Source organism: Cololabis saira, chromosome 18 (genome assembly GCF_033807715.1).
Source record: "Cololabis saira isolate AMF1-May2022 chromosome 18, fColSai1.1, whole genome shotgun sequence".
In the NCBI taxonomy this organism is placed as follows: Eukaryota; Metazoa; Chordata; class Actinopteri; order Beloniformes; family Belonidae; genus Cololabis; species Cololabis saira.
Genome location: NC_084604.1, coordinates 8043297 through 8058969, shown reverse-complemented (window position 1 = coordinate 8058969; position 15673 = coordinate 8043297). Strand labels below are relative to the sequence as shown.

Below are 15673 nucleotides of genomic sequence, written 5' to 3'. Positions count from 1 at the left end.
TGAAGGTTAATCTTGTCCCACTGGCAGATTGTTCTACTTATTTAAAGTGAAAATTGTCAAATAAGTTATTTTTCTGATGATGACTCTAAATGTTGAAATAGCAGTAAAACCACAATCATTGATGAAATGACATAAGGGATGGAAAGGGGGGATGGCAGTTTTACAGGGGGGATGATTTAGACCGTTTTTATTTCAGGAGGGGATGTCATCCCCCCTCATCCCCCTCAACTCCAGTACTGCCTGTAACTGACTTAATTATTTGCCAATATTCAGTTACATCCAATATTACTATTTTAATAACAGGTCATGAACGCATCGCACCGGCGTCCGCGCCTCCTTTTGACGTAGTGTTTACGTCATATTTCAGGGCCATGCACTGCGATTTGCTTTACTTTATTTAAAAACTAATTAGGCAACAATGTCTGGAATTATTGTATCCACATGTCTTTTAGTCGTAACCGAGGAAATACATATTTGATCCGTAAAGCGAGGTAAGTTAAAATGAGCCAGCTTTACCAGATTAACCAAACATGCTGTTTTATTTCTGGTAATGTTCATTCAGGTTCAATCAACCTGTTCCTGGTTCTCTTTATTGATCAATGCCGAGTCAGCGTTCGACCTTTTGTGATCCTTTTTCTTTTTATCATTTTAAAAATCTTCAGCCAATTTTCAGCGTCTAACTAGTCCTGCATCTTTTATTTTAGCTGTTTCAACCATTCATGTTTCTAAACGTCCAGCTCGTTCAGGTTGTTCCATCTTTGACTTCTGGTTCTTCAAATCACCGCGGTTGAATTGGTTTGATATTGGATATTCGACATTCAAAGACATCCATTTAACTTGTGATACATACCACTGATTTTGGTCAAACCACTTGTGATGTGTTCATGGTCATCTAGACTATATATCACAAAACAGTAATTATTTTAAAATCATATTATGGGCTGATTTAATGAGGTTTAATGAATTCTGTCAAAATTGCTAATTGTGAATTCTGGTGTTATGTATCAGAAGTTTTATGGGTGTTGAATTCATTAAACCTCATTAAATCAGCCCATAATATGATTTTATAATAATTACTCTCTTGTGATATATAGTCTATTGACCTGAACGCATCACAAGCAATATGACCAAAATCAGTGGTATGTATCACAAGTTAAATGGATGTCTTTGAATGTCGAATATCCAATATCCAATTTCAAACCAATTCAACCGCGGTCTTCAAATCCTTAATGACATTTCATGATTTCCAAGATCCAAGGCCCATTGGAATATAGTGGCGATGAAATCTTAAACTCTTTGAAAAACGTTGACCCTTTCAGAGCTTATTACTTCAGCCAGGGACACTAATCAAACTTAGTTAGTCACAGTTCAGGAAATACGACTTTAGTGAGACTGTGACTTGTATGTATTTTTTGTCAAACCGTCTCAGAGCTCATAGTGTCAGTTTCTATCTGTTAGAATGGGAACCGATGACAGATCCATCCCAGATTAAAACCCTTACCGTTTTAAAAACAGTTGAACCATTACGTTCAGGAAAGACATCTGCCGCTAATTTATTTATTTAGTTAAAGGTTTAGTTATCAGGGACAATGCACATTAATAATACATTTAAACACATGTAAAATATGTCAGAATTAGCCAAAAAGGCTATTTTGCATCTGCTGTCCCTGGACTGAAAAAATATTAAGATATAATCAATAAAACATTTCCGAATAAGAAGGCTAAATCAAAATAAAGATTAAAAAGTAAGACAATTGATACAAACGAAAACAGAAACAACATGAAGCAGCAACAGTAACATCAGCATTAATAAAACGAGACACAGTAACACACTAACAGGCCAAAAACAAACCAGACAAAAGCACTAAACACAGAATAAAAAGCAACAGTGTAACTAGACAAACTAATAGGCAACATGACAGGTGGATCAGACAAACACCGATAGGCAGGGCAGCAAGCCAGGAAAATTAAGCACTACATTTTAATTTTCATCTAATGATGAAAGAATTGTGTTAAATTCCATGTAGTTTCCGCGCAGTGAAAGTTTGTTCTGAGTCTTGATCACCAATGTTCCAGCTGAATCCCCAGCAGTCACAGCTGGAGTTGATTTACCTGATTAATGAGTGTTTCAGTGTAATGTAATCCAGTACTCGAGTTGTAAAAGAAAATCAGGGGGGATGGTAGATTTTATCATATGGGGACAGATAATTTGTGCTGATTACAAATAATATAAAATATTACAAATAATAGCAGTGACCAAAACACCTGCAGAAATACTGCAGGAATGACATAGCAGCAGTTAAATGCAGCCTTCTGTAAGCTTTAAATATCCACTGGGCTTACATCAAATACATCAAAACACAACAATAAAAAACACTTTTCTGAACTTATAAATATGACTCTGTCCTTCACAGGATAAGTAAAATGGATCACTGCAAAAACTCACAATCTTAACAAGAATATTTGTCTTATTTCTAGTTAAAATGTCTAATTTTAGTAAAAAAAAATCTCATTACACTTAAAACAAGACTTATCACTGGAAAAAACAACAATTTTCACCTGTTTCAAGTAGATTTTCACTTAAAATAAGTAGAAAAATCTGCCAGTGGAACAAGATTTTTTTTTTGCATGTAATAAGAAGATAAATCTTGTCCCACTGGCAGATTTTTCTACTTATTTCAAGTGAAAATTTACTTGAAACAGGTGAAAATTGTCAAATAAGTTATTTTTCTGGTGTTATTTTTCTGGTGATGACTCTAAATGTTGAAATAGCAGTAAAACCACATTCATTGATGAAATGACATAAGGGATGGAAAGGAGGGATGATTTTGACTGTTTTTATTTCAGGAGGGGTGCCATCACCCCTCAACTCCAGTACTGTGGATATCTGAACAATACTTGAACTGACGACTCCTGTATGTCTGTCATATTTCTCATCCTCTTTTTAATCCCTCTCCTCACTCTCCTTCCCTTTTCTGCTGATTTTACACTTCCTCCTTATTCTTGCTCTTATCCTTTTACAACTATGTCCTTCATTAAATTATAACGTCTTATCATCTTTATACAATACAACAATTCTGTGTTATTTCAGCACTTATTCAAATACACACTTACAGTTAAGAAGAGACTGCATTAACTAAATCTTGCAAAATTTGAAATTTCTGCAAATGATTTGGCTTAATTCCTCAACCTATCCTTCTCTCTTAAACACTCATAGTTTTCTTCAGCTCCATCTTTTCTTCAGGTCATCTTTTCCAACTGATCTCTCTGTCTTGAGGTCATTCTTCTCTTGAGCCCATCTTCATGTCTTCAGCTCTTATTTTCATACTTCTTGTCTTTTATCTCATCTTCCTGTCATAAGCCCATCTTCTTCTCTTAAGCAAATATTCCTCTTTTCAGTGTCTCTTCCTGTCTTAAACTCCTCTTTCTCTTCTTCCATCATCTTGAGAGTATTTGAATGTTTGTTTTGACTATTTTACTACTGTCGTTTAGCAGATGCTTTTATCCAAAGCGATTTTCTTCACATTTTCGCATGACTTTGGCAATTTCTTTCATTGTCAGCAGTTCAGTTGTTTTTTTCAGCTATGTCTTGCTCACATTTAGCATCTCAGCATTCAACCCTGCATTTTCAAAGGAAATGCAGCCTTTCCTAGTTTATTTAATTTGAATTTCAGATGCATTTATTTGCACAACACAAATTAATAACAAAAAAAACATCTCAGGACACTTGGGAATCAATTTAAGCAAGATCAGTATTTATAATTCAGTTATATTCAAATGAATCCAGTTTGTTTTGATTCATTTATCATTGAATTAATTGCAGTTTACTGGAATTATTTGTAATTGTATATAAATAATTCCAGGAAGAGAAGCAAAAGATTGTATCCAATCTTAAATGGACGTTTTTGTCTAGATCCCAAGAATTCAGGCACTTCTGAGGAGATTCACCTCAGTTTTCTGGTGTTTCTTACGTGCTTACATATTTATGTAGTAGAATCCTCTGGATTGTATTAAAAGAAGAAATAATCATCCAAGTGTTGCCTGATTTCTAAAGGAGAGTGGGTGCACTGAGTCAGAGAGATAATGGCTTTATCTTTAACCCAAGTTCCTGAGCCGTAATCAAGCTGGTGTTGGTTTTGAAAAGTAATTCTTCAGGTCAGAACAGAACAGTCTCGACAGGGCTTTCATGTTCCATGTTAGGCCAAACTGATTAGGTTTCTTTTGTGTGTTTAGGTACAAGAATAAGGGATGGTTATTTTGACATTACCACAACTCTCCTCTGCTTCAGGCTAAGGTTGAAGAGCTGCTGCATAATCCCACATTTCTGCTCTCTGCGGGCCTTAAGGACCAACATCTTCTCAATCTGCAGCTTTCCATTTGTTATTCATGTTCATTTGAAAGTTAAATGTTCATTTTGTATTTTAAACTCTCGTTCCAGACACCCATGTTGTTCCGGCTTTTGAGAAGTTTAATTTGCTCCATCCACCCCCGAGCTCATTCACTTCTCTATCAGGTTGGTTTTCGGAGCAATCCGGCCTCCTGCCCCCGTCACTCCCGTTTCATCGCTGCTGCTCATTCATGCTGCTTTGTTCAAGGATTCCCACCCTGGCCTCCCACTCTCACTCATCCCCAGCCATCTGCCCATCCTGCCATCACTGTTAGATCTTCACACCCTCAAAACATCCACCCAGTTAACTTCAGGTACAGTAGGTGGAGTTCATTCCACACTGCAGGATGCAGGATGGATTCTTCTGACTGGGACAGGCAGCCTTTGAACAAACGAAGGAAAAGTGGAGATGAGAAGAGAAGGAAAGAGACAAAAGAAGTATATGGAGCAGAAGGAGGAGCAAAGGTGACAGGAGTCAAGACCAAAGAGGGCAAGTCCAAGAGGGAGCAATATTTAAAAGATAAAATATGGAAGAGAGGGGAAATTAGAGCTGAAAAACCTGTAAGCACGGAAAACATCGGAGATAAAGAACGGACTAAAACTGGGTATGAAGACAATCCCAGTAAAGATGGTACAGCTAGAACTCCAAATCAGCAGTCAGCACCTGCAGGATCTGGGATCCAAATCCACACGTTCAGACCAGAGCAAGATCCAAGCGCAGTCCCTAAATCCAACCCGTGGTTCCGAGGGAAGGGCGGGCCCGCTGGCCCTCAGAGGAACACACCGGGACCAGCAGAACCACTAAAACATGGAGGTAATAATGGAGAGAATGCTTTCTACACGTATTCATTCTGGACCTTGCTAGAGCACAAAGCTTGTGGTTTTACTGTGTAATCGGATCTATGTGAAGCCACATAAATCTAAGTTTAAATGTTGTTCTACAGACGATAACAAAAAGGTTCCTGTGGTTAAAGTTAGGTTGACTTACTGTCTGTCATACGTAGGTCAACACACTTAAAGTGGCTATTCATGTTTTATGGTCAATTGATAGGAGTATGTTTTTACGGAAGAGTATTAGGGCCAGGCAGGAGAAAAATACAAATATTTTAGTGGAGGAATATTTTTTCGAAATTATGAGAAAAAAGTTGAGAAAAAGGTCGAAATGTCAAGATTAATGTTGAAGTAAAATTTTGAGAAAAAAGTATTTCAACTTTATTCTCGAAATTTAGACTTTTTTTCTCGAAATTTAGACTTTATTCACGAAATTTCGATTTTATTCTCGAAATTGTATTTCAAAATTAATCTCGACATTTCAACTTTTTTCTCGACATTTCAACTTTTTTCTCGACATTTCGACTTTATTCTCGAAACTTCGACTTTATTCTCGAAACTTCGACTTTATTCACGAAATTTCGACTTTATTCTCGAAATTTCGACTTTATTCTCAAAATTGTATTTCAAAATTAATCTCGACATTTTGACTTTTTTTCTCAAAGTGCACGATAAAAAAAAATAAAAACATTTTCTCCTGCATGGCCCTAATACTCTTCTGCAATGTTTTACATTAAACTAAATCTTCACAGTAAAAATAGAATAATCTCAAGCAATTTTTGCAGAAAGCTTTTTCATTTTCAGCTATATTCTTTGAAACAAACTAAAATGTTTTAGTCTTTATTTCATTTTATTCAGTTTAAAATAGACATTAGATACATTGGCTGGTTGTACAAAGACTGGATTCACTCCAAAGTTCTATTTCACCATAGCAGTGTTGTTCATCTCTGCTTCCTCAGCTCTCCAGAGACATTGGGAGATCTGCAGTTCGGAGCTCCAGCCCCCGAGGGGGAACACGGAGTTTGACTTCTCAGTGATGTCCTACAACATCCTGTCTCAGGAGCTCCTGAAGGACAACTCCTACCTTTACCACCACTGTCCCCCCGGGGTCCTGCTCTGGGACTACAGGCTGCCCACCCTGCTGACTGAGATCCAGCAGCATAACGCAGACGTGAGTGGACGAGTCCTTTCTGTTCTTCTTTCTCTCTGTCTGTTCTCTCTTTTCCTGCTCTGTCCAGTCTGGTCTTCAGCAGGAGGATCCCCCTTATGATCCAGGACCTGGTCCAGGTTTCTACCCTCCTAAAGGGGAGTTTTGTACCCGCCAGTGAGTGCGTTTACATGGGAAGTTTAATTCAGAATTAAAATTAAATCCGATTTAAAATGAGTAAAAATGACCATGTAAACACCTAATTCTGAATGAAAATGGCCATTCCGAATTAAACTTAAAGGGGACCTCTTATGAAAAACACGTTTTCTCTTGCTTTAACATATATAAAGTGGTCTAACCTCAGTCTGCCAACTCAGAGAAGGAGGAAAGCAACCAAATTCTGCAGTGTCTGTACAGCCGCCCGGATGAGCCGTCCAGTGTGATGTGGATCTACGAGCAAATAAGATTCTGCTCCCAAAGTTACGTCACAACAGGAGTGATGCGTGAAACCACGCCCACAACTAACTCCGCCGCCCGGAGCTTCCGCCATTTTTTCGTAGCGGTGTATCGCGTCATTCAGGCAGCCAATCAGCACAGAGCCTCATTATCATAGCCCCGCCCACTCAGAATCCTGCATAGATAATGAGGTTAGAAACGGTAAAAATAAAGACATGGCTCAGAGGCTGAATTTCTCATTTATTTGGCAAAAACAATCAAAAGCTTGTTTTTAAGGCATTCAAGGCCTGTTTAAAATAGGTATTAGATGCCACAATAGGTCCCCTTTAATTCCGAAGTAAGCGGCTGGTTTATTCCGATTTTAAATCTGAATAGAATAATTCCACGATCATGTTTACACTCTTTTCTCTTTAAATTAATCCCGGTCTTTCTTTCTGCTCGTTCCCTCGCCCGTCTGTCTCCATGACGCTTATATTCCGCGCTGGGCTTGTTTTCCAAACAAAGTTTCAAGATGGCAGCACGCAGTAAACGCTGGTCAAGAGCAGAGACCATTTATTTAATAAATAGCTTGGAGGACCTGGAAATAATTAAAAGAACAGATGGCAGGAAACATAAAATTGTGAGCTTTTCAAAGTTGTAGCGGCTAAGTTTGTTTTTCTTCCGGTAGTTTAACTTCCGGTCCCCCCCCTATCCAATCAGAACCTTCCCAACCCCCAGACCTGTAGAGGAATTGGATAAAGCTGATCAGACGTGTTTTCCATGTAAACCTCAATTCGGAATTACTATTTCCATGAAAACTCGAAGGAAAATAGTTTAATTCTGAATTATTTAATTCGGAATAATTAATTCCGAATTAAAAAACATAATGTAACCGTGGCCATTGTTTATGTAATAATTGCTCGGGGGTCATGTTCTGGGTCTCGACTTGTGTGGTATATAAATCAAATTGAATTGAAATACAATAACATTTGAATGTATAGTTTTGCATGAGGAATAGTTTGACACTAACTTGTATCCTACCAGTACTCCTCTGATGCTGTTTGGCCTAAATTGGTTGTATAGATTCTAATGTTTTGACAGTTAGTTTGATAGTTTTATGTGAATTAATATGTTTTTAATTTCTTTTCAATCTTTTAAAGATTCTCTGTCTTCAGGAAGTGCAGGAGGACCACTATGAAAACCAGATCAAACCTGCTCTACAGGCTCTAGGTACGAATTCAGGCTTAGTACTTCTGTCCTTGTGAGAAATTTTGCTTCCAAATGTTTAACCCTTCTTAAAAGCATTTAGTTGATCCTTTCAGATCCTCTGAGATGGATTTTGCAGCAGTTCTTGCATAGTTTCAGCACTGTCTTTTAATAAGCTTAATTGGAGTTAGGCAATGAGCTATAGTAGCAAGACAGTCTTTCATTTTGCTTAGTGGAAAGTTGAATCTGACTCACAAAAATTCTAGTTTTCTTACTTTTTATTTCTATTTAGTATGTTTCAGCTGGCAACAAGATATTTAACCTAACATCCGCTAGGGTTCATTGATTTTTATTCTCGGAAAAACCACGTGAGAAGGAACACTGTGGGTCAAATTATTAGAATTCATCAAACAAACAAAACAAGTACGGAGACGGAAGACATTTGTAAAACAAAGGTAAGAACTGTCCAAGGCATTATCAAAACCAAGAAGGACATGGTATTAAACCTTAAATCAGGCTTATGTCAGTCCTGGGGTGAAAAAATCGGGGATAAGTTCTTTTTTTTTTTTTTTTTTTTTTTTTTTTTTTTTTTTTAAACACAAGTGAAGCTAATAGAAAGAGAAAATTCTATATTTGCTTGGAGCTTTTTTTTTTTATTTCCTCGTGAGTGCTGAACCTAATACTTTGTATTTTGCACATTGTAAAATTACAGTTTTTCTTCAAGAAACACATCAAAAGACAGAAATGTCATCCTATCATTTTAGTTTATTTTTTTTAAGTCTCAGTCTTGTTTTGTCTTGCTCTACAGCTGTAGTTTTGCGGTAGTGAAAATATTGTGCTTACCATGCTAACGTGTGTCATGTCTTTGACTAACGTGCCAGTTCAGCATCTTTTGACATCGTTGTCGTAGATTTAATTCCAAATCCAGACACTATTTTAAAAAGAAAATTATTTAAAGCCATTTGAAATAAGAAAGCCCAATCACTGTGAGGAATTTCCCTGGCAGGTAATTTGGCCACTTGCAGCAAAAAGATGGCTATTAAAAGTGCTAATACCATGAGTAAAACGATGTACGGCACCTCCATCCCAACCAGATTGCTGAATGTCTGTGTTTGGGAAACGGAGTGTTGCTCAAGCTCTTGAATAAATGTATCTCAATATTAAAATCAGTGTGAGTTTTTGTTCTAAACCTAAAAATAAAAAATATAAATGTTATTTATGTATGCGTCAGTATAAATTTCCAATTAATTGTAACAGGACTTGGACCATAACAGTAGCATAATAATGAACAGAGAAAAACAATAATTTTAATGTAAATAACGCATTTATTGGGGAAAAATAAAAAAAATCATGAGTGTAACAGGTGTGTGTGTGTGTGTGTGTGTGTGTGTGTGTGTGTGTGTGTGTGTAGGTTATCAGTGCGAGTTTAAGAAGCGGACAGGAAGGAAGCCAGACGGCTGTGCCATTGCCTTCAAAACGTCCCGCTTCTCCCTCCTCTCCTCCAACCCTGTGGAGTATTTCCGGCCTGGCGACGCTCTCCTTGACCGGGACAACGTGGGGCTGGTTGTGCTCCTGCAGCCCAACATCGGCCCAGGCCAGCCAGAGGCCTCCTCCTTCATCTGTGTGGCCAACACTCACCTGCTCTTCAACCCTCGCCGCGGGGACATCAAGCTGGCCCAGCTGGCCATCCTGCTGGCTGAGATCAGCCGGCTGTCCGGCCTCCCCGACGGCTCCAGCAGCCCCGTCGTGCTGTGTGGAGATTTTAACTCAGTCCCCTGGAGTCCCCTGTACAGCTTCCTGACCAGAGGCTCACTATGGTACCAAGAACTAACCATTGGCACGGTGAGATGTCATTTATTAGTCGCAAAGCATGCAGAAGTGTTATGGAAGCTCACTAATGGCGCTTTTACACTAGTACCTACTCACCACGCCTCGTCTCGCCTCCACTCGCCTCGTCCTCGTTTGTTTTTAGATACCCAGATCAGAAGTAGGAGGTTGGAGTGAAGCTGCTGTGACGTATTTGATTGTGTATCTAAACAGAGAAGACAACAACAGTAAAGATGTAGAACCTGGAGGAGATGATAGATGTGCTGCTGGATCTGTGACTTGTGTTTGATATCAAGTTAAAAAATGAGAGGGACAGAAGCTTCAGGCGGCGACGCTTTTTTTGTTTGTTTGTGTCATCGCTGCTGAAAAGTCAGCTGGAGCCGTGAGCAGCTATGAAGAGACAGAACTCCTAGTGGATCTGGTCGTTCCTTATCGCCCGTCTAGATCCCTTTTTTAATTCTCTCCTCAGCACCAGGTTTATGAACATCTGCACCTCAGAGTTGGATCACCAAACAGACTTTTGCTGCCGTTGCAATTAAAATGAACAATAAGCCGCAAGTCGATCTTTCGCTGATTTCCGTCTCCTGACTCAGACGTCTGACTCCAACCCCCCGACCAATCGGTGGCCTGTAGTTTGATGACGTCAGATACAGCCGACTCAGCCGCTTAGAACCTCGGCAGAATAGATACAGAAAAAGTATCTACTCGGCACGTTAGACCCCTAGTGGAAAAGAACCAAACCGGGGCGAGTCGGGCTGAGTAGGTACTAGTGGAAAAGCACCAAAAGTGATAAGATTGTGTGTTTCTCTTGGTTTCTACATTAATTTCAAACCACTACTTTATGGATATTTATCAGGAATAATCCATTGAATTTAAAGGCTGATCATGTTTTGGGGTCTTTTTTAGGTATCTGGTCAGGAAGCCGTTTCCAGAGGGCAACGTCTCCTGCCATTTCCAATTTGGTCTCCCAGTTTGGGAATCAACCATCGGTGTCGGTATGAGAGCACACCCACAGCTAAATCCTCCCCTCCCAGCCCAAAAGGTAAACTTCATCTCTAGTGTTGAACTAGTTTTCCTACAAACAGCACAACCCTACTCCAGACTTAATATTACTAGTTAGATGTGATTCGGAGTTGAACCTCATACCAAGATCAGCACAGAGAACTACTTGTTTTTATTATAGTGAAACTACGTCAGACATCATTTATTTGGAATAAGTTCAACTTTCTTCACGTGGTATTACATAGTATGGCTCTTAACTAATAAATGTCCATCAGCTGCTGAAGGCGTGGCCTCTAACACGTCGACTGAGGAACTCGCCACCAAAGGCACCACTGTTTCTCACAGGTAACATCCCTCTCTTTTCTTTTCTTTTCTTTTCTTTTCTTGACAAAGCAATCACGGCTCTCTTGACCTACCAAGTATCTGTTTGGTGGATTTAGTTTTAGACTAAACAAATGTGACCGACTTGCTGCATTTATTGCATTTTTTTTCTTTATTTGTCTTTATTGTACAAGAGTTTCTTTTTTGCTCAGTAAATTTGTAATTGCCATGTGTGAATGTAATTCCGTATTGTGCTTGACAAAGTTTCCCAAAGTAATCCATTACATAACACGACAATACATGACGCTTAGCAGGCACTTTAATCCAAAGAAATCAATCAAGCTGTTGTAAACGTAGTAAGTTTCAGAGTCGGTGCAGTTTAAAACGATGTGGGGTTTGTGTTACAAGGACAGTGTGACAGAGTTGCAATAGGAGATGCTCTTTGGAGAGGAGGGATTTGAAGAACTTCATGAAAACAGAGAGGGATAGTTTCCTGGATTCCACCATTGGGGAACCAAGAAGTCACAGCTGAGAGCCTTGAGTGAAGAGAGGGCAAGGGCACTTACTGTTCTTGTGATGAGCACAATGCTAGGGAAGGGGAGAACGCCTTCATGAAGTTTCTCTGAGTGTCGTCAGCGTGTGTTTGATTTAGGCAGCCATGAGTGAACAGAGTTGTGACATGTGCCCTTTTGGGTTGATCAAAAACCAGATGCGCCATTACATTCTGGACCTTTTTGTAGAGGTTTCATCAAGCTGCACGGCCAGCCAGGAGGGCATTGCATTAGTCGAGGTGGGATGCAACCGTGGCTCGTAATAAGACTTGAGTGTCCTGCTTTTTGTATGTTGTAAAGTGCAAAGAGGCACAATCAGGAGACGGGGCTTTATGGTCATAAAAAGATAACTGGTCATCTAGCACGACAACCAGGTTTTTTGCAGCCTTGTTAGGAGCAACGGCAGTAAAGCCAATATTTATGTTGATATTGTGGTTGATTGAATGATGGGCAGGAATAATCAGGAGTTTAGTCATAGACAAGTTAAGTAGAAGGTGGTGTTTCTTCATCCTTGCAGATAGATACGGAGGCATCAGGAAGGAATGACGGGTATAGTTGTGGATCATCTGCAAAACAGATGAGAAGCTGTATGAGTACATAATATGGCCCAGGGAGGTGGTGTATACAGTGAAGAGAAGGGGACTGAGCACAGAGCCTTGGGGCACCCCTTTCCAAGGATATTTTGCTTTGTCATGGCCCTATTTTAAAAAAAAAAAAAAAAAAAAAAAAAAACAGAGATCAAACGAGAGATCAAAGGTGTCCAGGAAAAGCTCGCTGCCAGAAGTTGTCAAGAAAAAATTATACGAAATATATGGGATTCATACTGTGCAAATAAATAAATGTCAATGTCCAAGTCATGTTTGTTAGTTTTTAAACTATCTTTTTTTATGCTTTAAAAAAAAAGTAGCTTATAAAATGTGGTGACTAAAAGAAATAACACGCATTCAGGCATCTGTCACTGTTTGACAATTTGAATGTGTGGTTTTGGTCCTGTTTAGGGGGCGTATTGAGCACAGCCTGAAGCTGCAGTCGTCCTACCGGCACCACCTGGCCCCGGACGGCCGGCCTGAGATCACCACCTGTCACTCACGCACAGCCCTGACCGTGGATTACATCCTGTACAGCCCTGGTACTGATGCAAATACACTTAGAAGGATTCTCTCAATTGCTCTTTGTTTTTTTGCTTTTATATTCTTGAAACACTTACTGTCCAACAAATTAATATGGTGAACTTTTACATTTATCTTTTCACAGATGTCAGCATTGACATGTTTTCTCATGTGTGCTCATATAATGTATTTATTTATTTATTTATTTATTTATTTATTTATTTATTCGTGTATATATATGTATATATGGGAGAGGCCTGTAATTTGGGATGGGGTCTAACATACGTTGATGAGTGAGTTCAGCTCAGGGAGGTCTATAGGAACTAAACAGTCTAGTCCAGTCAGAGCCTGAGGAAGTCACTAAAGCTGAAGAAACGCCCACAGCCGCTACCGGGTGGGCCTGGTTGATTTCTTCTCTAATTCTCATGATTTGTGACTCTTTGTCTGCAGTGCTGAACAGAAAACATGGATTATTTTTATTATCTTTTGTCAGTAACGAATAATAAGCTGTTCTAACCTTGCAAGCATAGTATTTTTTATACTATTAGATAATCTTTCCATTCACGATAGGAGTCTACAGACTTACAAGAGTACTACTTCCTTTCCATTTCACACACTTTTTATTTCAGCATGCAGACGTTTGAATTATACCAGGGTTCCTCCTTCTTAAAGGAGCAAGTGCTTCTAAAGCTGAGTGCAGCAAATCTGCAGTATTCCTGACAAGGAAATCGACATCTGCAGAGGTAGAAACGAGGTCACAGCCCTCAAATGTTTCACTATGTTCTACTGTAGGGAGATGAGAAGTAATGGCCTCCATACATTTAGCAACAGCACTAAATAAACATCTGCAAGAATAATACCTTTTCTTTAGTTTGTTGTGATCTTCTGTGAATTGCAGTGTGTCTTTTGTTCCTTCTACTCCTCTCAGCATCGGTTCCTGGTGGCTGTGGCCTGCAGCTGCTGGGCCGGCTGTCTCTGGTCGGCCAGTCTGAGATGGAGGAAGTCCACGGCCTGCCCAACCCACGGCACCCGTCCGACCATCTCCCCCTCCTGGCCAGCTTCCGTTTGTGCTGCGGACCGGGCTCAGCACGCCGCCATCGGGCCGCCAGCGAGACCAGATGAGACTGGAATGCTGGAGAGTAGTCCACAAAGAAAAGCATATTTTAAGCAAGGGATTAGAAAGGATTTCAAAGCAAAGTAGTGTAAGAACCAACTAAGTCTTTTTTTGTTTGTTTTTTTCCTCTCCTAAAGACGGGAGCATGTCTTGTGGTTTGAATATTGAGATCTGTTTCGTTATTGCATCTAAGCCTCCTCGGCTTGTACACATGCAATTAGTGTCACTTTGAGTTTACTAAAAACCTGCTCAGAAAAGGAGATCAAATCCTGCTCACTATATAGAAATAATAAATACATACCCTAAAGCAGGGGTCTGCACCATTTTTTAGCCCAGGGAATCCTCTTTGGGTGAGAGAAAAACAGAGCAGGGACCCCCGCTTGGAATTCTTACTTTTTCCCTTTTTTTTAATGTGTCAAGTTTTAAGCCTGGCTTATAATAACGTTTGAATGTGTTTTATTCTACTTATCACCTTATTAACCAATTCCTGACTGGGTTATTAGCTACATGTGTTTACGGTTGATGAAACTTTGGCCTCGTCAGACGTGGAAGGAGTAACGTTAGGCCGAGCTGGAACGTTACAATCTCCAGCTTTAGGCTTCCTTATTGTCACTAATTTATCCATCAGGTCTAACTAGCGTTAAATATGAAATAGCCAAGTCAATTTCACAACAGATTTTCTCTTGTTAAACAGCTAACTAGCTTGTTTTTCCACCCTAAAGTTGACATTAGTCATATATATATATATATATATATATATATATATATATATATATATATATATATATATATATATATATATATATATATATATTTTAACTCTCACAAATTATTTTGGTTAAAATTGCCTTTATTTCTTTTTAAGTTGAAGACCCCTGCCTTAACTGAATAAAGAAGTGAAAAATAGTGTAAGGAGGCAGTTCTAGGTTAGAATTTAGGATAAGTTGAAAGGCAACAGGATGACCTACATGAATATGCAGTTTTTAACCTGCTGGTTGATGCAGTTTCCTCGCAGCAGGAAGCTCTTTCTGTATGTGAGGTTTGCTTTGTTCTTCCCGTGTGTTGTATTGTATCAAGAAGGGGCATCCTGTGTAAAACACCTTCCCCCGTTCGTTATTAGCATTCATTCATGTCTCTGGATAAATTGATCTTAGGAAAAACTTTTTTTTTTAATTTCAATGAAACATTTTTTCTAATTCTAAAATCTAAAATAAATTTAGGCTTTGAAACGTGAACTGTATTTAGTGAGACTATTAACAGTTGCTCCATTTTTGAATATACTAAGTGCAACAAAACTTCCTATGAAATGAAGTTGGGTACGGAGTTTAAATTGTTTCTCATCTGGTTTCTTTTAAAAAAGATATACAACATTTTACAATTATTTTATTGTACAGAGTATTTAAAGATGTATATGTAATGTACATTTAACTTGCAGTTCCATCGATTGAACTTCTTATTTAGTGTGAAATCTGTGTCAGCCTTTTCAGACGAGATGCAGTGATCTGTGCTTCCACCTTCCTGGCCTGGTGTGGCTTAAAAGGTTGATAGTCACATGTATAGTACATATATCTAAAAAATGTGTCAATAACATGGTAAATGAGACATGTTAATGAAATTGTGTCCAAAGTTGTTGGAAAGTTGTCCCCAGCATCTCATTTCATGACATGCCGAATATTTTTCTAATGAGGAAAGGTCTTCCCCATGCTGTTGCTGGGATGGATGTTAATTTACAGTTAAAGCTGA

At 38.9% G+C, this 15673-nt stretch overlaps 1 protein-coding gene across 1 annotated transcript; it reads left to right on the top strand.

Moving 5' to 3' along the window:
• The first annotated feature begins 372 nt into the window (after positions 1–372).
• Positions 373–14668, top strand: angel2 (angel homolog 2 (Drosophila)). Its single transcript, XM_061747084.1, has 10 exons — positions 373–491; positions 4234–5201; positions 6178–6389; positions 7961–8030; positions 9418–9848; positions 10740–10875; positions 11692–11723; positions 12015–12034; positions 12706–12836; positions 13745–14668. Exons 2-10 carry the CDS (start codon positions 4406–4408, stop codon positions 13936–13938), a joined length of 2022 nt encoding a protein of 673 aa, XP_061603068.1. The 5' UTR covers positions 373–491; positions 4234–4405; the 3' UTR covers positions 13939–14668.
• The last annotated feature ends 1005 nt before the right edge of the window (positions 14669–15673 follow it).

Coding starts and splice junctions, on each gene's coding strand:
- angel2 (XM_061747084.1), top strand. CDS start 4,406: ATGTTCATTTTGTATTTTAAACTCTCGTTCCAGACACCCATGTTGTTC. Junction 6,390..7,960: donor TCCAGCAGCATAACGCAGAC/GTGAGTGGACGA, acceptor AATCTTTTAAAG/ATTCTCTGTCTTCAGGAAGT. Junction 9,849..10,739: donor AAGAACTAACCATTGGCACG/GTGAGATGTCAT, acceptor GGTCTTTTTTAG/GTATCTGGTCAGGAAGCCGT.